This window comes from Mastacembelus armatus, chromosome 10 (genome assembly GCF_900324485.2).
Source record: "Mastacembelus armatus chromosome 10, fMasArm1.2, whole genome shotgun sequence".
Taxonomy (NCBI): Eukaryota; Metazoa; Chordata; class Actinopteri; order Synbranchiformes; family Mastacembelidae; genus Mastacembelus; species Mastacembelus armatus.
In genome coordinates this window covers 10,072,138-10,094,276 of record NC_046642.1, presented here as the reverse complement: position 1 = coordinate 10,094,276, position 22,139 = coordinate 10,072,138, and the positions used below count along the sequence as shown (strand labels likewise).

The 22,139-nt window shown below is 38.5% G+C and overlaps 2 protein-coding genes across 3 annotated transcripts in view; both read right to left on the bottom strand.

Moving 5' to 3' along the window:
* The window catches only part of mrpl11 (mitochondrial ribosomal protein L11), a 33,952-nt gene extending 28,333 nt beyond the window's left edge, over positions 1-5,619 (bottom strand). Inside the window, exon 1 of one of the 2 annotated variants that reach the window (XM_026331318.1) lies at positions 5,539-5,619. The gene's annotated coding sequence lies outside the window, so the exon portion shown is untranslated. Of the gene's footprint in view, positions 1-5,246; positions 5,404-5,538 lie in introns of those variants that run through there. The other variant, XM_026331319.2, reaches the window with a different exon arrangement.
* Positions 5,620-7,075: 1,456 nt separating this feature from the next.
* LOC113144621 (uncharacterized) lies at positions 7,076-18,419 on the bottom strand. Its single transcript, XM_026330807.1, has 16 exons — positions 18,077-18,419; positions 17,587-17,695; positions 15,812-16,025; positions 15,420-15,562; positions 14,059-14,227; positions 13,865-13,920; positions 12,712-12,902; positions 12,509-12,616; positions 12,256-12,381; positions 10,803-10,901; positions 10,554-10,712; positions 9,152-9,797; positions 8,219-8,282; positions 7,931-8,124; positions 7,766-7,854; positions 7,076-7,659 (listed from the first exon to the last, which is right to left on the bottom strand). Exons 1-16 carry the CDS (start codon positions 18,263-18,265, stop codon positions 7,561-7,563), a joined length of 2,655 nt encoding a protein of 884 aa, XP_026186592.1. The 5' UTR covers positions 18,266-18,419; the 3' UTR covers positions 7,076-7,560.
* Between the last annotated feature and the right edge of the window lie 3,720 nt (positions 18,420-22,139).

The window sequence follows — 22,139 nt, the reverse complement described above, 5'->3', positions numbered from 1 at the left end:
ATAGAGTGGCAATAATAAACAACAAAAATCACAGGTCCCTCTCCAAAATTATGTTGCAGTTACAATATGAGGGATCTGTCTCTGTCTTTTTCTAACTTTCCTATTGTTCCTTATGTGCTGCGATGTTATGGCATTTACAGTTTAGCTGATAACTTCCTGCCCTAATTAGGATGATTTTATCTGATACAGGATAATTATTGTATTTGAACAAGCTTCTAGTCAAGGTTAGATGGGAAATGTATGATTCATTACTTTATATGTATCTCCTGTCTCAAGGGTCTAATTTTTTGATACTCAGATAAGACCTGAAGCATTCTTACTCTAGTCTCATCGCTCCATCTTAGCAGTATAACCAATTCTCTTTCCACCTCTTTAAACTGATAATACATGTCTGAATCCATTTCCAAACAGAAACCATAATTAGTATTTTTGACATTACAAGGAAGGGGACAAAATTCATTCTTATCTTCCGATGACACTTAAACCAGCCCTGACAATTGGTTTTATTCAGCGCTTAGTGTGGCAGTCCATCTAGTGGCAGCCCTCACCTATAGATGTAACATAAGACATTTAGCTTGGGCATTAACACACAATAAGTAGTGGGTAAACCCTTCTAAAACGGCCTCTGCCCCTCAGCTGCCAAACAAATTTAAGATGAACAGGAAGAAAGGAGACAAGCTGAAGTCTAACAGGGGAAAAAAAGAGCACAATGATGTTACAATTATGATGGCAATTTTATGTTTTTGCCCATCTTTGCAGAAAAGTGTGAATAGCATTAGAGACAATAAATGAGTGGCGTCCTTGAATACATAAAATGACCAAATATCTTTTTATAGACCAATGAAAAGCACAGGAAAGACATTCGCTGGCAGCAGGGAACTCTGAGATGCAGCACTTGTTTAAAATGCCACCATGTTTTGCATTAGGAGACTGAAATTAACTGTAAATCAATGAACCTAATGCAGTAACCAAACAGGACAAACGTACTGGGCTGTGATCATTCACCAAACCACACCAGATGCTCTCAATAAAATTAAGAGATAACGTCAGATATAAAGTTATAGCGAGCCAGTCATACACCAGTGCTGTTCCACTACATTAGTATTCATCCCATCATCACCGGCCCTGGAGCTATTGATTGCTGAATGCCAAGTGCTAAAGGCCAGTCAAATAAAACGAAGAACTCAAGAAGAGTCTGAATGATCCCACAAAACTGAGAAAGGGAGCCTGTGTGACCTGGTTTAACCGAGATCTGAACCTGCAGGCCTCATCTCTGAGTTTTAGGCTAATGCATTTCCAAAAATCCACAACTCATCATTTCCACACTTTCAGGAATAAACAAATTTTTACATCAAATAGTCTGATGTAACAGGGTCTCCTTAGATTTGAAATTCAAAAATCAGCAGAAAAGAGCAAGTACTGCTTCGTATCAAAATTCTCAGCATGCCGTTTAAAAAAAATATATATTCGGGTGAAGGTAGAAGCACTTCATATTCATACCTTACATTCAGCTGTGTCAGACAGACACTTAATCTGTGCCAGAATATTAATGAAAACTACAGAGCAAACATTCTACAACATATTGAAAATCATAATTATCACATCATATAGTACCTTGTTTCAATCTTTACATACAGAAAACTCAACTGGCCTCAAGTGCCATTATTGTTGTAACAGATACCATAAAATACACTATTCAAAATGATGCTTCTAATTATTTTTTGATATTAAGTACTGAATATATGGACTGAACACGACACAAAGTAAGGTCGTCAGAGGAGAGACAATGCCAACTAGAGAAATCTAAATGCTGTCGCGCACAGAAATATTTTTAGGTCAGCTACTGTAGCTCAAGCTCCAATGCCAGCTGTGAGCCAAGCCTTATCATCCACCATCGATTACCAGCTAATGATCGTGTGGTTGAATAGAAAATCTCTTCAGCAAGGTTCAGGTAAAAGCCTGTGGAAAAAACCTTCAAAGAGCGAAGGCTATGGCACATTAGTCCCCATGCCGTGGTTCTGTAATGAGCACACACATGCCCATTAAGGCATCTCAGGTTCAAGCTGGGACCTTGCATCTGAACAGCTGTAACTCCCAATACAAACATCCTGTATGTATTATATCTGCATGCCTGTGATCAAGCTGCAGGGAGGCTGCTTTCTTTACTGGCTCCCCTGAATTATATTTCCCTCTCCCCATCGCATTTGGACAGCAAGAGAGAATAGATTAGAAACTGGTTTTACTTGGAATACATTGAAAAAAAGCAAAAAAATAGCTACAAAGACACATCACCAGCAGAGATGTATTTGAGAAACATAAAAAAGGGAAAATAGCACTCAGTTCAGATCATCTTCAGATGTATTTTGCAGGCAGACAGAATGTTTGATATGTTGTGGCTACACAGCTGTCACGGTTTTTTCCACTATCTGAGCACAAAGCAAATGAAAACTACTGACTGTTGTGTCATGAATCAGGCAAAAGTTACATTAGAGGCTCAACTGTGACTTTCATTTTTTAATTCACAAGAATTCTCACAATGTTTAGGTGTGGATCCACGATTTTATATATGTCCTGGATGTACAACGACTTGACATGGATGATACTCAGCCACAATGCACATACAAGCCATTCAAGGAGATGGAGCACAGGAAGAGCAATGCAGTCACAGATTTATGACTACACACACAGGAGAAGCATCACTGTTGTCTCGGGAAGACATGTGGATGCACAAGGCTCTGACATTATAAAATTCAGTCTTCAGAGTTACAGCCTGGAAATTTCAAGCCAAGTGTGACGGCTGCAAAAATGTGATAGTAAACTCTCTGACCTCTGGAACAATCTGCCCCCTGGGTCTGAGCTTCTGCTGCAGCTGGACCTTATGTGCAGAATACTGGGAAAGTATGATGAATATATATCAGTGTGGGTGGTTGGTTAGTGAACTCAGAAATAGAAACCTGAGTTACCAGAGGTCATTCAAAAATACAAGGAATCTAGATGAAGTTTAAAAAGATAATGTGCATTTATGAAATTACTCCACTATGTTACAACAATATTAGCCAGAAATCTTTTGTCACTGATGTATCATGGATCCACTTTACTGTATCAGGGCTTTTTTGTGTGTGTGTGAGAGAGACATGGTTGTTATTAAAAAAAACAAAACATATAAAAGGCCTTTGGGGCAGATTTTAATCCAGCTTCAGGCAATGTGTTTAACAACACTGAAATACTGATGATCCAGGTAAAATATTTGTTTTGTTGCTGCTTAATCTTAATCTCAATTCTGCTTTTAATACTATGGACAATATACAGCAGGGGCGTCCAATCCTGGTCCTTGAGGGACACTGTCCTGCTTGTTTTCCAACTATCCCTGCCCTCCCCACTGCTTATTACCTGAATCCAGGTGTGTTCATCCAATCAAAAGCTGGGGGATACCATTTCACTTCTTCCCTCATCTGAGATGGTATCTTCCAGAATCTAATGGACTGAACACACCTGATCCAGGTAATCAGCAGTGGGTAGGGCAGGGACAGTTCAAAAACAAGCAGGACAGTGGCCTTTGAGGACCAGGATTGGACACCCCTGATATACAGCGACACCTCTACACAGACTGGAAAAGTGTGGAATTATCAGGGAATCTTTATTTTGTTCATATCATATCTCGAAGGCAGGGGAAATGCTTCCTCCATTCCTCCATTGATCCTAAATCTGAGTAAATTTCCATACGAGATGGAGTCCCACAGGGTCTGATTCTTAGGCAACTGTTATTCAACCTGTACATGCTCCCTCTGGGTCAAGTCATTCAAGATAATACCATTTAGCAGAGCACCTACACTCAATTTACTCTGTCGGTGCTTAGAACAAGTAAACGCTTGGATGCAATTACATTCCCTTCAATTAAACAAAATCAAGACTGAAACTATTATATCTGGTAAGAAGAAGGAATTAAGGTTATTGTGCAGCTGTATGTCCGAGCTACAAAAGTCAATAAACCTAAAGAATAGTGTGTATATTGGTACTGCAGGTTTATGAATTGCCCAGTAATATATGGCCAAAATACCTTCCTTATGTCCTTGAAGACTAAAACTCCAGTATGGCTCTTAGATCTTTCGGAAGCAATCAGGTGTTAAAACCCTTGAGAACTGGCTGTTTTTAACCTAAGATGCTGCACACAGATGGGACCAACCTATGGATCTCAATTGTGTTCCAATCTCAGCCACTTTAAGATGCAAATTTAAAAAAATCTGCTGTTTTCCTTTTCATTTTATATCATTTAGCCTGCTCTAATTGATCCTAATATATTTTATTGTGGTTTATTTCTTATTGTTCTTCAATGTCATTCTAATGCTTTGCCAATGTAAAGCCCTCCCAGCTCTCTTTAGCTAAGTCTGTCCGGTCTTTAATAACAGTTAAAGACATTTAATCCACTTATGGGGAAAATAATCTGATTAATTTATAATTAAAATAATCATTTGTTACTGGTCTAAGGAGCTATAGTAATATTTTATTTCTCCAATGACAAGTTAAAATGTTTTCAAATCTGATTAATCTTGGGACTGACAAGATGGTTCTGATGTAAAGGGGCTATTAAGTTTCAGGTTGTAAAGTATGTAAAACAAATATGAATATTTGTTGTTTATTTCAAATCATATGCTATATGATTGCATGAATTTATATTCTTCAGTACATTCTGACATTTATTGGACTAAGCAGCCATCCATCATCTATACCCACTTATTCCTATTTAGAGTCACAGGATCTGCTGGAGCCTATCCCAGCTCTCTTTCAGGTGGAAGGCAGGGGTACACCCTGGACAGGTCACCAGTCCATCACAGGGCCACATAGAGACAAACACCCTCACACACTCACACTCACACCTATGGACAATTTAGTCACCGATCAACCTGACATACATGTTTTTGGGAGGAAACCAAACATTCACCCATGTTTGTTAAGTCTGATTTCTGTAAGTATTAAAGAAAAAACTCTTCTTCCTTTGGCAGACAATGTTGTGTTCATGTGGGCCCCTTTTATTACAGTACACTGATGAACTTGGAGCCTTCAGTATTCATTTTAAATTGCATAACACAAACTAACTGCAGACAGAGATACAGGCATGCAGTTCATTATAGTACTTCAATAAAACGCTACTTCAGTAGCTGCTCTCCCTACCACTTTATCTATCACTGTTATTAACTGGTTTGGATCATTAACCAGCAGTGACCGGATGTCCTGATTATCAAACTGACCTCTCAGTATCAGTGGGGGCTTTGAGTCCGACAACGATGAATGCAGAGCTTTTTATCCCCACTCTGGTTTCTGTAACAGGCCCCGCTTCATTCACCAAACTGCGTGAAGAACAAAGTGAAGTCCACTGCGTGAAACACAGGCGCGTCTTTACACATGACCGTGGCGCACAGCAGCAACACTTTGTATCCACAGCCGCTTTATCTGCACCCACGCAGCGAGCGACCAGACAAACAGCAGGAAACCTTCGTGTTAAACCGCAAAGAAACGACACTGACCGCGACGGTTTCTTACCTGTAATTCGTCCCGTACCTTCACGCCGTCAGCAGCATCCTCCAGGGCGCAGACATGTTGGATCACAGACTTTTGAAGCCGTTCAAAACAAAGCTGCCACCTGCTGGTCTGGAGGAGCAGCTGCAACATCTGGGTTAATGTTTTACATTTAAATTCCTCTACATCCATCACACAGTTTACAACATCCAATAAATTAGTGCCCCAAATTGTAGCTAAAGTATTTGAACTTTCTAGTTTGTTTGCAGAGATTATTATAACAAAATAAAGTTTAAAAAAATCAAAAATAAATTAAAATAGAGTATGATGTTATTTAGCTTTAACTGTACTGATGATACAGACATATTATTCTGAAATGAACTATCCTGCATAGTAAGTACTTTTACTTTTGTACTAGGTAGACTGCTTTGATACTTGTGTATTCCTACCTAAAATTAAATTAAAAAGTCTGAGTAGCCTGCCTTCTTCCACCACTGATGGAAGAAACAGCCCAATTTAACCACAGAGGTCCACCAACTTCTAATGGTTTTTACATTTTTATTTTGTAAAACCATTCAATGTATGAATAAAATGCAAACTACATGTATTTTATTTTCTTATTTTTGAAGTTTGTGCTTGACGTTTGTGACTCCATGTTTATCAGCAGCATGTCTGTGCCCAGGGGCTCATTGCCCATAATCTGTCCATGATGCAGCACATTTCCTAATGTTTGTGCTTAGACTTTTCCATGTACTTTGTCCCTATGAGCCACCGTAGACAACACATCTCAACAGAAGACACATTTCAACACAGAAACGGAGTAATTTAGGGTTTAGGTTACATGCAGACTCATTGGACTATCAACATTTTTATCACATTTTTGTCACTTTAAATTAATGTTATCACTTCAAACTGATGCTCAATGTTCAAATGAAATGCACCAGTTTCCCTTTGGAAATGTGTTACATTCAGAGCAATGTTGTTACCTGGCCTCCAGGAACTTAAGTGAATAATGAATTCTTGTTGCGCTGCAAGATAATCTCCCTCCTGTGACCTGGACCAGAATAATCCTGTAATTAATTCTAGTTCATTCTATAATAAAACAGCATGAGTATTAGAGACCCTATTTCCATTAGGGGTTATAGAACCATGGCCAGAGTAGTTGGTTAAATTGTTTTCCAGATGAGTAGTAAAGAATTTGAAGTTTCAGTTTTTAATGTAATACAGCATCTGATTTTTTTTTTTTTTTTGCTACAGTATCTTATTCTAGAATAAAAAACATGGAGATTGACTCCATAATACCAAAACTGTTTAACCAAGCATTTGGCCTTTATTTTTTTCTTTATAACACTACAGGATTTCCCCAGGCCTAAAATCCCTCTGAAACATCATTTAATCAACTGCAGCTTGAGAGGAAATAGGCTGCTGGCATCAACAACTAATCTACATCTCATATTTACTGCACCAAACACCTGAACACCCCAAAATATAACTGAAAAATGTCATATATTAAAATATTTTATTAGGAAGACATTCAATTATTTACATAGAGATTATTTCAAGATTTCTTTGATAAAGGAACGTCCGTGTTTTGACAGATTTATGTGATTAGTAATTGTGAGATATTTTAACAAATGCAAATGCAACTAGTTTGCCAATACTCACCAAACCAAAGTGCTCAGTGACACAAAATACTTCAGAAAATTTAAATTATTTTAGCTACATTCAAATGTGAGGGGTGAAAATTAAACCATAATCTGAAAAATAGTTTATTTTCTCTTCAATCCAACAATAAGAGTACAAACTGGTTCCCATAAAGGTTTCTCATTTCATCACTGCCAAAACATGTTCAAAGGTGATTAATCCTAAATTAAAATAATAACAATAAACTTTGGAGAAATTCACAGTATATTTGAGGTAAAAACAGCAACAAAAAAAGTGTGACAACACAGAAGTGGTATCATATTTTAAAAAGTTTAAAAAATAATTTTATATTCCTAAATGTCAAAAAAGTACCATCAAAAAACACAATTTAAGATTCACAGTTCAGTGAGTGGATTTGGTCACTTTCTGTAGAGCAGCAGCGCTCACATTTAGGGAATGCTCACTGGGAAAAAACTCCCTCAGCAGGAATGACAGGAGTGTCTGTAAAAAACAAAAAACATTTGTACATTAGATTGAACAAAAGGTTTAAGTTATAAATAATAAACAAGAGATAGTGATGAAAAGTCATAAATATTAAGATATTCACATATATCAGTGTTTTGTTTTCTTCCGTCTTCTGGAAAAGATTAAAAACAAACTCCACGTCCGTCTTCTTCAAGATGAGATAGCGCGAACCTACAGAGAGAACAAATGATCGATCAGTCATCAGCAACCATGTTTCCCTATTGGAGAACTGAAATGTGTGGCCTACATCTGGCACTGAGGAGGTGATGCGCCCGCTCCCTCGTCTCGGATTTCTCCTCTTCGGTGCGAGGAGGAGAAGGAGGAGGAGGTGCCACTGTGGATGATTCAAAGTCTGGCCACAGTTTGTCTCGCAGAGTGTCAATGTATGCAGCCATCTGCACTCCTGTTGGGTTCATCTTGTTTAGGAAAGAGTTCACTTTCCTGGAGATAAAATAAAGCTCACAATCATAAGTCAGTTAGAGATTGGGATACAACACATAAATTAACTGAGGAAGGGCAATCACAACAAACTTACTTTTTCAATATGGACATAACAGGTTTCAAAATGGCATCAAATATGTTTATCAGGATAGAGTTTCCTGTAAAAGACAAGCACATTTTTTTATATTTTAGCGTGTTTCGTTTTTTGCCCCTAGAGGGCAGAAAAACACCAAAACAGCAATAGCATAATTAATAACCTGCGACGGATTACAGCTTAGTTAACAGACACACATGGTCTTTATACAGATCTGCAAACTAGATGTTCAGATGTGTTCACTAACCACTTGCCAGATTGATATGCACAAAATAAAACCCCAAATTAAAGCTAAAAGCAGGTGGTCTGACAAATTTAGGGGTTTAAAAGAAAGAATGCTGTACTGTGTAGTATACGGACTGTAAAAATATTTTTTCCCTCCTTTGTGTAAATGTACAACAAACATTCAAGATTTTTTTTTCCCCCCTCTGAGGATGATAATTAATCTCAGTGAATGTTTATTTTCTTTGTCAAGGCCTTATTATTATGTGGTAATGTATTTCAAAAGGTTTAATTAATGTTCTGGGCCAAGCTTTGTTGACTTGGTATTTCAGATACACTACAATCTACACAGGAAAACTTATCAATGCAAGAAGTTACCAAATTAACATTATCTATCTGTTTATCATCTTATTTTCATTTTTGATGACATGGTGAATGTAATGCTGTTTGGCTAGTTGGAAGCCCTGGATTATCTAGGAATCTCACAAACACCTGCATGCACCACCCAACAGACTTATCAAAACAAGCCATACTGTCACCCTATTATTCATCATGTGGTATTTTAATGACTAAACAGTGACCGTAAAGGATTGGCTTACTCAGGCAAGTTTCAGGACTCTACATACTGGTAACACCAGACTGTCTGGTGGAGTTCCAGTAAATTCACTACAGAAAAACTGGTCATTTAGCTCTCAATGGCACTCAACAAACCGGCTATTTCTTTCAGCAGGTCAAATATTGCTTTGGTTGCGTCCAGCTGCTCCCAGTTGGCTTGGCTCTTTTGGCACTGGGAATCCTCCTCTCTTGGCAAATTGGTCTGATCCTTCCCTTTAGCCTTGTTTGTGCCACTTGACATCTTGAAAAATATTTTCTCCTTTTTATTTGAACTTGCACTGCTATTAAACTTTGACCGGTCTTCGCTCTCTCCCTGCGAGTCTCTATTTTGGATGCAGCGTAGCATTAAATCTGAATCGGGTGGATCTTTATCACCGCCATGTTTTATTGAGGCCGGAGACTCTGGTGACTTGGATCGTGTCAGCCCTTTGATCACTTTAAAGTGAGAGGTTACAGGATTATCAGAGTCCTCCATTTTGTCTTGGGAACAGCTTTCATTGCTTGAAGAGTCTGAGTTCACAGCAGACTGTGGCTCCTTTTCTGCTTTCTCCTTTTCTGCCTCGTCAGGTGGCTCTGAAGTAGGATCACATTGGGAGATAATGATAGCTGGGAGTGGCGCAATGGGTTCATCGTTGCTCTTCTCAATAGAAGGACCAGAGTTTTCTGAAGGCTGTACTGTGGACTCTGAATGCGGAGAGGGGATTATGATTTCTTTTGGGGTTTCTGTCTGAGGGCTGGAGTTCTGCAGAGGAAAACAACACAATCAGAGCTCTGACAGCTGACCCTGAGGCCCAGGCCTTTATGGTGCAGCATGGAAACTAAACCAATCCATAGGTCAGTTTAGTAGAACCTTTTGAAACAGTGCAATCTACAGCTTTTACACATATAGTTTAGCTCAGTTCTTACAGAGTACTGTGTTAAAAACAAGTGATGCAGGGCTTGAAAGATGTGACCATATATTACACAGAGATACTGCAATGATAAATGCCATCAATTTTTATTATGGAAAATAGAAATGACTGAAACTGATAATCGCAGTTTATTAATACTTTGGTCTTCATTTCTATCAGCTAGTATTTTAGTATTCACAAAGTAAATACTAAAGACTGGAGACATGGTCATATTTCAACATTTAAAACCAGTGGAGCAACAAACAATAATTTAAAAGCTCAGTTTAGCCAATAATATAAACAACTTTATATTTATTCACTGTGTGCATCCAGAGCTCTACCTAATATTTCAAGTTGAACTACCAAGTTGGTAACTTAACAATTCTAAACTCAGTCAGGGCAAAAATTTTACCATTTCTATTTATTTGCACTTCCATTTAAGTCTGACTACCCTGGAGGTTGCTTTAAAACATTTCTGGTCATGTGACTGGCTGTGTTTTTATAGCAACATTACCACATTCACATATTCCAGCAAATAACTTGCTATGTACAGTTTTATTGTTAATGGGAGTATTTCTTTGAAGTAAAGCACATATCAGAAATTTCACCTCTTCCTCTTCTTGACCTGGAGTCAGGAAGTAGGCCAAGCCACTGAGAAGGCCCCACACGCCTCCATGGTCTTCCTCCTCATCAAGCAGTTTGTCAAACGGGCAGAGGAACTGAAACACTGGCTGAGTGTGGCCAATCAGATTATCAGAAACTAACTCCTGGAAAACAGAAACAAGATACTGAGCTATGAAACATTTTAATATTTTTTTTTCCACTAACACATACAATACTATTTTGATGTCTTTTACCTGCAGGAAGTGCTCCACTGATACTCTAACTTCTTCTTTAACCTTATCGCTGACCTCTGAATCCTCCAGCACCAGGATTGTGGGCAGGCTGGTCGAGTCCTACACAGTAAAAAAAGGGGACAAAAAGGTGAGTTTTATGTGAAGAAAGCTTCAAAATTAAACAGTATTTTCAATATATGGCAAAAGTTTTTAAAGCTGTTCCATTTGTGAGGGCAATTAGATTCTTCCTGGTTAGCTGAATTTCAAGAAGTAACAAAAGTTGTGGATTATTTGTGCAACCGGACTATGTCTCATGCTGAACAGTTAAGAGAAGATACAAAAAGATACGCTTTATTCATCCCTAAAGATAATATGTAATAAAATCCCTCTTTTCAAGCCCATACATAACAAAATATCTGTCTAGCTGCAGAAATTAAAGTTATGTAGTCCAATAAAACTTCATACCACTGGACCACACAATAATGAGAAAAAAAAGGTAAACTTGACATTTGGTTTATTTCCATATTTCGCTTACACAACCATTTCTGCAATAAGCTCATGCAGAACAACAGCAACTATAAAAGCCTTGTTGCAAATACAGGATGTAAATGTGTTAAAAGACATTTCACAACAGCAAGTCATTCTTCTCTGCCTTAACTTCTCACAGTGCTGTCAGGGTACAGTCCCACAGTCACAGTGCTTGTTTCATATGTCTAAATATTTGAAAGTTCAGTTTAGGGTAAGACTACCACAGTCAGACTGATAAAAGTAACCAAAATGATTTCACTACACATATGAACATGGGAGTAGTAGTAGTAGTAGTTCAAAATCAATCTGAAAAAAATATGAACTTAGACCTTTAAATACACATTTGATTTGAAGACACACCCCACATTATCATTATTTATTTCCCCACAACCATCCAGACAAAAAGTGTTTGTGAGGCAGAGACAAGCTGAAACACTGCAGGAAGTGTGATTACTCCATAAAAATGTTTTATGACAGTAGTTATAATGATGTGAGTACACTGGTATCAGGTTCTTCATGTATCACGATGGTTTAGTTTGCTAGCTTCCAAATTGGATGTCAAGTCTGTAATTCAAATGCCTTTAAGTCACTGAGACAAATCACTAGTCCAACCTCTGTTCACGAATATAGTTCAGCTGGGTCCAAAGAAAGCAAAAAAGCTACTGACAAACAGGCCTAATTAAGCATGGTGCTGCTTTTCCATATCTGAAAATGATTAAGTAAATACCACATTTTTATAGTTATCCAGCAACAGACCAAAGGGAAGAGGAGATATGGTTTTTAAATAGGTTGTTTGAAAAACGTTTCCCTGAGTTGCTAGATTATTTTAGGTACACCTCTGCAAAATAAGGGCCGTCTAACAACAGTACTGCAATAAATTGAACCACATAAAAGAAAACTAGATAGAAAAAAAAAAAAAAAACAAGGCTTTACAACTGCTGTTTACCTGCCATCGGTTGCGAAAATGTATCACATCTATATACGTCTTCTTGATGTCCCATTGTAGGTTCTCAGGGCTGTTATTCTCCTCCAGGTGCACAGTGAGGATTAGGCCCTTAGCCTCCCAGTCAGCCTACAACACAGTTAACTGCTGCTAAAAAAATTAACATATTAACTAAGGACAAACTTTTACTGAGCCTCAGCAGGCAGATAACAAGCCCCCAGGACATTTCACGCTGTCACTGTGATTTATAACTCACATGAGGGATGCTGACAGCCCAGCGACCAACACGCCACATTTCATATGACAACTTGAATTCCATCATTTCCTCCTGAACATCTGCCAGGTAGTTCTCCAGATCACTGTCCTAATGGTTTTTGGCCAAAAAGCAGCAATCAATTTGTCATGTTTAGCAAATCATCAAATTCAGTTAATATAGTGCATACCCTGCAGCAGCCTCACCCTGTCAGAGTCTTGCTGGCTGTGAATGGAGCCCTCTCTGCTGCTGACATCGTCCTCGTTGGATGCGTCACACCGGATGGACATCATCCTCATCATGGGGTCCTGCTCCATCACTTTTGTCTTCTTCTTCTTGCCCTTCCTGGGTTTCATCTTATCCATAAACTTTGACCATCCTTCCTTTAACCTGTGACCTGAAAATGAAAATCACATCATACTAAAAATCAGAGATAATATCACAGCTTTTCATTTCATCACAATTTTAACTTATTTTACTGTCTCTTATGCAAGTTTTGGTTATTGGGTTCACTGTAGCACTAAAAGAACACAAGTTCCTTTCTCTGTGCGGTTTATCAAGGGAATAATCAAGCATGTAATTCTACCATGACATTGATCTTGACCTAATCAACACTTCAGATAAAATCTAAAAAGACTCAGGGCACTGAAGGGAAGTCTTACAAATGAGGATTATTAATGTGATAGAAAAATATGTGTGAGAAAAAAAAAATGTACACAGGTTATAATTCACACTTCATTAGGTATACATGCAGAGTAAGCTTAATTTGTAATAAAGTGTTCAATTCTATGAACCATTTAATGGTTCGACAATTTAATCATTTTCAAATACTTTAACAATAACTGTATGTATAATTTAAACATCACAGAAAACATGCATATTTATCAGATGAGATGATTCATTATCATGTCAATCATTTTTTTCTTCAATCATCATTACTGTTGAATTGTTTGCAATAGGAGGAGGTGAGGTTTGTGAAGACAGCTAAACTTAATTGGCATTCAGCTCGCTGTTTTTGCAATTAGCTGTCTGGACCAACAAACAAAAGAAACAGGGGACTAATTATGTGTTGAAAGGCAAGCTGGTAAAGAAAATTATAGTGTCACGTAGCTGACAACACATTAGCTATTCATTAAAGTGTTGAACAAGATGTTATGTAAGCACAGCCATCTATGTTCTAAATTGCCAATAAAATGCTCCATCTGCCTTTCTCAATTCTCCAATATCATCCTCTGAAATGTTTTCCAACTCAAAAATAACAAAAACAAGGTTAAAATCTCATGTTCTCTTCCTACAGGTTGAAGGGTCAGAGCTTTAGATTGAATAGGTCGAGTGTTACAATACATCACCAAAACACACCTTTGCTTTTCCCCTTGATCCTGTTGCAGGATGAAATCTCTGTTTTCTCCGAGCTCCTAGAAATCCAAAAACCAGCCACCACACAAATCCAGATCAGTTCCAATTCCAAAAACAGAAGGAGGCCGTTACAATTGCTTTGAGGACCACTATGACTATGCCAAGCCAGTGGGATACAAAAGATGACAGCCACTCACACTTCACTGCCATCGGCCTTGTCCTCCTGCGAAGCCAGAGAGGCTTTTTCCGTGTCAGATCCACACAACTCCTCCACAGAGCCTTTGGGGGACAGGCTGTCCAGCTGGCTCACCACCAACTGGTTCAGGTTGTCAGGGTCAGACAGCCATGTCACCAACAGGCCCAGCCCTGAGAAAAACAACCACCACACTAATCCTCCAAACTGTGTTCCTCATGACAGAAACACACACTGAAATCAGGAGGCAAAATATTCACATCTGACAATACATTTGGACTGTAATGAGTCATGTTTCTGAATCCTCAGCTGCACAGTCTGTTGTAACAGCTTTGACAATTCAAAAGGTTAAAAAAAGAACAGTAATATTTTCCAGTTTGCTTATGTGCTTTCTTTCCATGAACAGCATAAAGGCCAGACACAGCAAAGATAAAATCTGCCTCCCAGCACTTCTACACCTCACTAATGAACAAGATGATGTGAGAATTAAAAAAGACTCCAGAAATGAACTGCACCCCAGTTTAAAAAAAAAAAAAACTGTCAGGCACCCTGGACCTCCATAAAGCCACAGCCTGTTGTTTTTCTACTTCAATTAAAAGAAGCAAGTACGTGGATGTTTTACTGTTGGGCAGGACTAGACTAGTTTATCTTTTAGTCTTTTATGAAGATAAGGTGACTTCCTGGGTCCAACATCCTACTGAACAGATAGATGTCACAGCTGTCTCAATCTTCTCATCAAAGTCTTGTGAAAAATTTTCAAACTATAACTTTATGAAACTTCCCTTCAAAATATATTGTCAAGCTGAAGATAAGTGACATAAATCTTAGTCAATGCAATTACATGTGTTCCTAAAATCATCATGGTTATTGACTCTAAGTGACAATTCATAGTGTAGAATTGAATTGAATTAAATGGTATTAGTAGCTAAATGAATGATCATTTTACTGTGACAGTGCAGTCCTGTGTAAAATTTCCAACTGCTCCAAACTGCTGCAACACGCACAGCTGTGCATCTATGAAGAAAACACTGTTGTCAGAAACGAGCCATTTGTAAACACCAAAACGAAGAGCAGTGTAGACATGCACGCTCTCAGCATGGCAGTAAAAATCATGTATTGCAACTGAGCTACACATATAACTGCCAAAACCTACTGCACAGCAAGAATCCCTCAAGATAAAACATCTCATCTGTTACTAAAAAAAATGAAGAACCCCTAAAAGGGAACTGTCAAACCACTGCTTAGTTCAATAATACCACAGACAATAAGGGATTACATACAATTCCCATGTGTAAAAGAAGTCATGGGAGGCTCAGCTCTTATATAACAGTGTTCCTGCACAGAAATAATTTCATGCAATCTTACCCTTTAAGGCAACAATCTCGTTTAAGGCACAGCGGTGGACGTCTTGGCCCCAAAGAGATTCGGGGAAAAGGTTACGCACAAGAGCATCTGAAAACTCCCTGAGGACCGCAACCTCATCTGCTCTGGAGCTGAACAAGAGCTGCCTAAGACAGAAAACACAGCAGCAAAAAAAGTACAAGAGCAGTGAATCCAATCATTAGTAAATTTTAAACCGGATCAAAGTTGTCACCGCACATCCCTGAAAAATACTTCCTTAACCTTTACACAGATGTGACGCATTACCCTCAAAACACCATTTTCAGTTTGAAAACTATTTATAGGTGACGAGAAATACTGAGTTGTTGCTGGAGTTCAGACACGTTACTGAACACAATGAGGAACTGAAGCCTCACCTGTCAGACTGCTTTGAATTGTGCAGGTGCTGGGTCAAAATGCGAATGGAGCCCATGACGGCCTGGCAAACATCAAAGTCTTTAGCTCTTTCGATGATGCGGTCGATTATGATGTCGAATTCCCTGCTGAGCACCTGGTACAGAGGTTGGTGCTCACATGGCTCAGGAACACTGTACCAAGGCAGGACCAGCTGAGTGTAGGCCCCCGCAAACACTGAGGAGAACACCAAGAAAACTCATATCAGCACCAAGCTCCTACGCTTAAATCCTGAACATCAAACTCAAGGACTGCAGTGACATTTAATCTTGTGTGATGAAATTCAAGCTCTTGTTTTTATTTATTTATTTTTTTTTTTCTTTCTTTCAATATAGCAAGGTCAAGAAAGTGATTTCAAAAGTCAGCACATCCACAACAGGATTTTTCTCTGAAGATGAGAAATTGATGTTGAGATCCAGGTGATTGTATTTAATATACAATCACCTGTATCACAAGCATCTGAGTTTCTAGTGACACAGGTTGACCTATATAACATGTAGAGACAAGCTGATGCAGACATGGGTGAGATACAGACATAGTTTATGTGTAAACAGACTGTTTTATAGCACTATATCTTAGGTTTTCTTCTCTATGTGTATACATAAATACTAAAATAATGTTTTTTGCATTCCCTTTGAACTGTTTTCAGTGAGTATAGAAAAAAAATATTAGTTCATTTTTATAAGCCCCTGTGTCGTTTTTCAGGCACTGTGTTTCTGTCAGCTTTATACTTTATTAAAAGGACAAGATGAGTGTGTACTGAAAAAGGGGATGCAGTCTATGTGAGCATCCATCAAGTGTTACATAAATAATAAGATAGTGAGTGAGCAAAAATGAACCAAAATCAACCTGGTCTCTAGAGTGATTACAGCTGATGCACTGGAGTAAGAATGTCATATTTATGCATGAAAATATGTGTATTTTCAAGACAAAATTATTACAGGAAGCTATTTTTTTTATCTTTTTAACTCCACTCATTTTTACTGGTTTTCAAAGTATGACTTCAGCCTTGAGCTATCTAAATGCAGACAGCATGAGCTTCATGTTCAAAGTGGCTTTTATTCTCAAAGGAATTGAGCTTCAGAGCTGTGACATCAATCTTACAGCCACACACAAACTAATGAAAATATCACTGCACAAAGTATCACAAAGTAAATAAAGACATATCTAAACTGGATAAGTCTATTTTTTTTTTTTTCTTGTTATAGCCATGTACAAACTCATCTATCGAGAGCATGGATGGATCATTGAACAGGCCTACAGGGGCACAGGCTCAGGAGGGTCAGGGGTCACTTGGTCCGAGAGGGACGGTTACCCATTCTGTTAGACAGTCAAACAAATAACTACAAAAATGACCACACAAGGCCACAAAACAAGAAAAACTATACAAAATGACTATAAAGTCACACAAAATGAAAACAACTACAGGAATATGCATAAGGCCCAAATCAAACACAAAGGAAGTAAAATAAGTAAAAATTTATGTAAAACAGCCACAAGACGACACATACTGACCACCCATTGTCTCCTAATCCACTCATGACTGACAGGATGCATTTCACCTGTTCAGTCCAACCACAAAGCACCTCCTAGCTCCATGTCACATGAGCTTCAGCTGCCGCTTTGTCTATGCAAAACTGTCACTTTCAATCGTGTCCAGTCAAAACAGAGCAGGACAACACCCTAAAGATCCAGAGCAGAACCTTGATGTTTTATCATTTTGTCTGCTGTGCCTCACCTTGCTGCAGTGACCTCTTCACATGTGGATACTGGGAATCCAGCGGTTCAGCCTGCTCCCTGATTTCTACTTCTTCAGCCAATCCATCACACAAGTCTTCACCAGTTTCCTAGAAAGCATGAAAGGGGGGGGGGGGGGTTCGTGATAAAGGACTGGGCTGTTTGTGGAGAACAGGTTTTTCAGGCCACTGTTTTAAAAAAAAAAAACACCTAGAGTTATAACTTGGTCTGCAAATAACAACACATACTGATTTACGCTTAAAGGAGTTTGAGGATTAGTGCTGCATTAATAATCCCAATGTTTCTAAATTCAGCTCACTTACTTGAAGCATATAAAAAGAAAAAGGCTGTTTAAAACGGTACCATGTGATCTACGTTGACATGTTTCATAATGGACTCATTAAAATAAAAGAGTCCATTCTGCTGAGGCAGCAGCGCTTGTAAACCAACTCTTTCCAACAATAAAAGTCAGTGTGAAGTGTGTTTAATACCTCTAGCGGGGCTTCCTTGGTTTCCTCATCAGTTTGAGTGCTGCGCTCTCGCACACTGTTTCCAAATAATAGTGGAGTTGTAAAGCAGAGGAGGCAACATAAAAAGTACTGTGTCACTGTGCGGCCGCAGTCTGAAAAATACCACACCAAGCCGAGAGTGACTGCGACCGACAAGCGCCACAGATACATCTTCCTTTCCTATAACCGGCTCTGTTTGCTCCTGTGTCTCACTCCGAGCCTGTGGGATCTGCGCACGGCCTGAACTGGTCCGTCCAGCCACATCTTCAGACAAATACGCTGTTTCTAAGAAGCAGGTATTCAAACGGCGGAAGAAGCCAAACTTTCTTGCGGTGGTTAAAGCGAAACTGTGATTGGCTGCAGGCAGGCCCCACGTGTCTGCTGTCCATTATAACAGGGTGCCATCTACAGGTGAAAACCTCACCTGACAGCAAGGAGCTCTGAGACTTATCTTATCTGTGCCCCAAACCGGTTCAAGCCGAAATCCCTTTTGGCTGAAATGCTAAAAAATTTCTACTTAATCTGAAACATGACAACTGGTCCCAACACTGATTTTGTTGTGAGGAGCCTCAAAGACTGGGAGCCACTGGGTCAATATTTAAAGAAAGTGTCGCATGTAAGTTTATCACATGTTTTAATGTAAAAGCTTAACCTGGAAAGTTAACACTGACTTTAGATAAATAAATATTGTGGAGTAAAAAGTACACTTACAGTATGAAACAGTAGACAATGGAAATATTCAAATAAAATATCATCTGCGTGCACCTTCGTTCAGTCTGAAGGTAGCAGGTACATCTTATAGGCGCAGTCATATCTTGATTGAATTGGAGGAAAGCAGTAGCCAGTTAAATGCCACAAGGTGGCGCTAACGAAGCCCCCTGAAGGCTAAGCAGCACCATCAATCAACACTTAGGAGAAATACGGGTTGAGGGCCCATTATTCACTGTCGAGTGTAAATTCAAAATACAGAACAGTAAAGGAAAATGCAGGTATCTGTCAGGAAATGTGGCCCTGGGCAACAAGATGAATATACACATTAAATAAACACTATAAACAGCTCAACAATATTTATGCCAGAGGTAAACACTTTAAACCAGTGGCAAATGTTTAGTAGCTAACATCTCATCAGGTATTAAAACGGGGATAGAAGCTATGAGACAATCAGCAGCTACATTAAGCAGCATGTAACAAACTGCATTGTTTATTTATTGATAACTCTATACTCTAAGATCACCTGTTATAAATGCAGTTTGGTGTATAAACAATGAATGATAAAATAGTAAAACACAACTGCAATAATATGTTTTATAGATGGAAGTATAATTGTAAATAAACATTGTCCATAATAATATAAACAATTATTTACATTAAACACTGAGCTTTAGATCTCCTTTAGCTGAATACAACTACATTACAGTGTGTTACAACCCATTTATTAAATTGTATATACTGCTAATAAATCTTAAATGGCATATTTACGTAAGTATATTGTTATCTATTTATTGGACAGATAGACTTTGTAGTTTTCCTGCATGGTGAGTGGAAAGTGCTGAGGTCACGACCCCATGTAGTGATGACGTAAGTCAGACTAACAGCTGAAATTACATAACAGCCTGTCTGACAGGAGGCGCTTTAGTAACCCAGAGTGAAGGAGAGCTTCAGTGATCCGCAGACGTGCATGAGAATACACACACTAATGTTCAAGTCCTTTAAAAAGTAGGCCAACATTCACTCGAATATTTTATAGTATTTATCTTAGTTAGTCAGTTTATCCTACTGTGTATTTTTACTGCACCACAGTTTAGTGGAAAATATATGCCCTTTTCACGTCGTTATATTCATTTGCCAGATTTAATACTCATCAAATAATGACTGTACACATTAAATATGGTTAAACTTCCTGTTTATACAATACTACAACAGGCTCCACAACCAACTAAAGCATTAAAAAAGTTACTTAATGCATCTATTAATCTAACACTCATAGGAAACTTCTGACACTTTACATCTCTCTGAAACTACTTGTATATCTAAGTCATATTTCAATTCAGGACTTTTGCTTGTGTAAAGCATCTGGCTAAAGCATCTGGCTATATCCTCACCACAGACGGTTTTTCTATTTGCAATATAAACAAATGTTGGGGAAACAGGTGCAGCAGAAGGGCTGAAACGTAATAAAAATCATTTCAAATTATTTTATTTCAATTATTTAAATTGAAAATTATTTCAATTATTTCCTTTTCACATACAGTTTTGCTTCAATCTGTAGTTCCCCTTAAGTTTCCATGATGAAACACACACGTGATCCCTGTTAAAGTTGTAGTGTGTCGGCTGTGGAGTGGCTCATTGAACTACCTGCTGAGAGGGGCTTTTAGGGTTGGAGTGGTCAAACAGCTTTAAAACTGATTTCCAAAATTAGATTGTCCAGCAGAGTAAATCATGTAATCTGATAGTGTTGCTAAAATGAGGCTAAGCCCTCCATTCAAGACCAGTCTTGTTTAAGTGTCCAAGTCACAGTGACTGTTTCTACATACAACTTGTCAAGCAGTGTGGTTTACTGCATTATAACACCTTCAGGTATGAACTTTATCTCCAGTTGATTCCTTCTCCTGGCATTTTTGATGTTAAACTAGATGGTAAAGTAATTGTTAAATTCTACACTTAATGCAGTCAGACAGTAATTTGTACTGTCACTGACCCAACTAACACTAAAGCAAATGATCTGGCTTAAGGAAACATCACATGACATAAAAGAGAGGAAAACTAGAGAGAAGCCTCCCCACTGACAGAATTAAACTTTTGATGAACTTTTCAGCACCACAATAGTTCATAGCTGGAAGGATGTTTTCGACTCTTAATACAACCATTTCACAAAGTCACACTTTCAATGGCCGTGATTACAGCTGCACTCATGAGGGATTTCTGGGATGTTGAACGCTGGCAGCAGTACTGTCACTCTAACCTGGGTTATGCAGTTTTTTCCATTTCATAGCTAATAAGAATTGTGGACCACATATGTCAAACCTCCTCTTAGTTGAAACAGTTTCATTTTTTTAATTCTGACACAGAGGGATAATATCCCCAGGGGGGCAGCAGTTCATTAATTGTTCAACGAAAATGGCTAAAGACAGATTAAAGCTGCCAAGCGTCCCTATGACCTCAACGTCAGCACAGTTGACGGTACAAAGTGACAGAACATTGCTGGGATGAATCAGGACACTCGTGTAGACACTTTAGAAATCACGCACACAGAAAATGTTTAGTGTGGAGAGATGACTTGATACAAGTAAAACATTTGCCACACTAAGAGTACTAAGTACAGTGTGTCCAGTACTGTGTAGGTCACAACTGGCTATAATCATGTGCTTCTTTACAGCTAGTATCAAATGTCACGAGGAATTTATGACATCCCTTAAAATACATTTCAACTAGATCCTTAAAACTAGGAATTGTCCCAAGTTATAGTTTCTTTTATGATAAACAGGTCATTTAATTGTGTTTTTACAGACTTTCATTGACAGAGATCTAGAGTAAAGTTCAGTTGGCCTTTTATAGTAAATAATTGGAACATATCAGTAAATAGTCAAACAGCTTAAGGTTAAAGTTCTCAGTCACAGTAGTTAAACTCAGAAGAGGCTTGGAGGGAGATAAAAGTATATTTAGAAGGTTGGAATAATCCACCTTGCTACAGATAATCCCAGTTCTTTCTTTGCAGGAAGTCAGTTGTGCAAAGTTTATGCTGAAATATCAACAGAGGTAAAATACATTAGTAAAGCTTCCTAGCAGACAGGCCAGGGGGTCGCTTTTCTGCAGGCATGGTTTGGTTGGAATATTATCACCTGTTCAACTTTCTCAGCTTATTTTGGCTTGCCCCCAACTACAACCTGGGATATCTCCAGCTCTAAGATTACATTTCATATGAGACGCTGCCAAATGGCTTCCCGAAGCAGCACAACTTGACATGCAGTGCCAGGACACGCGGTCACACTCTAATGACACACTACATACAGTACATGGCATTATATTTCAAAACCAGGCAGGAGAC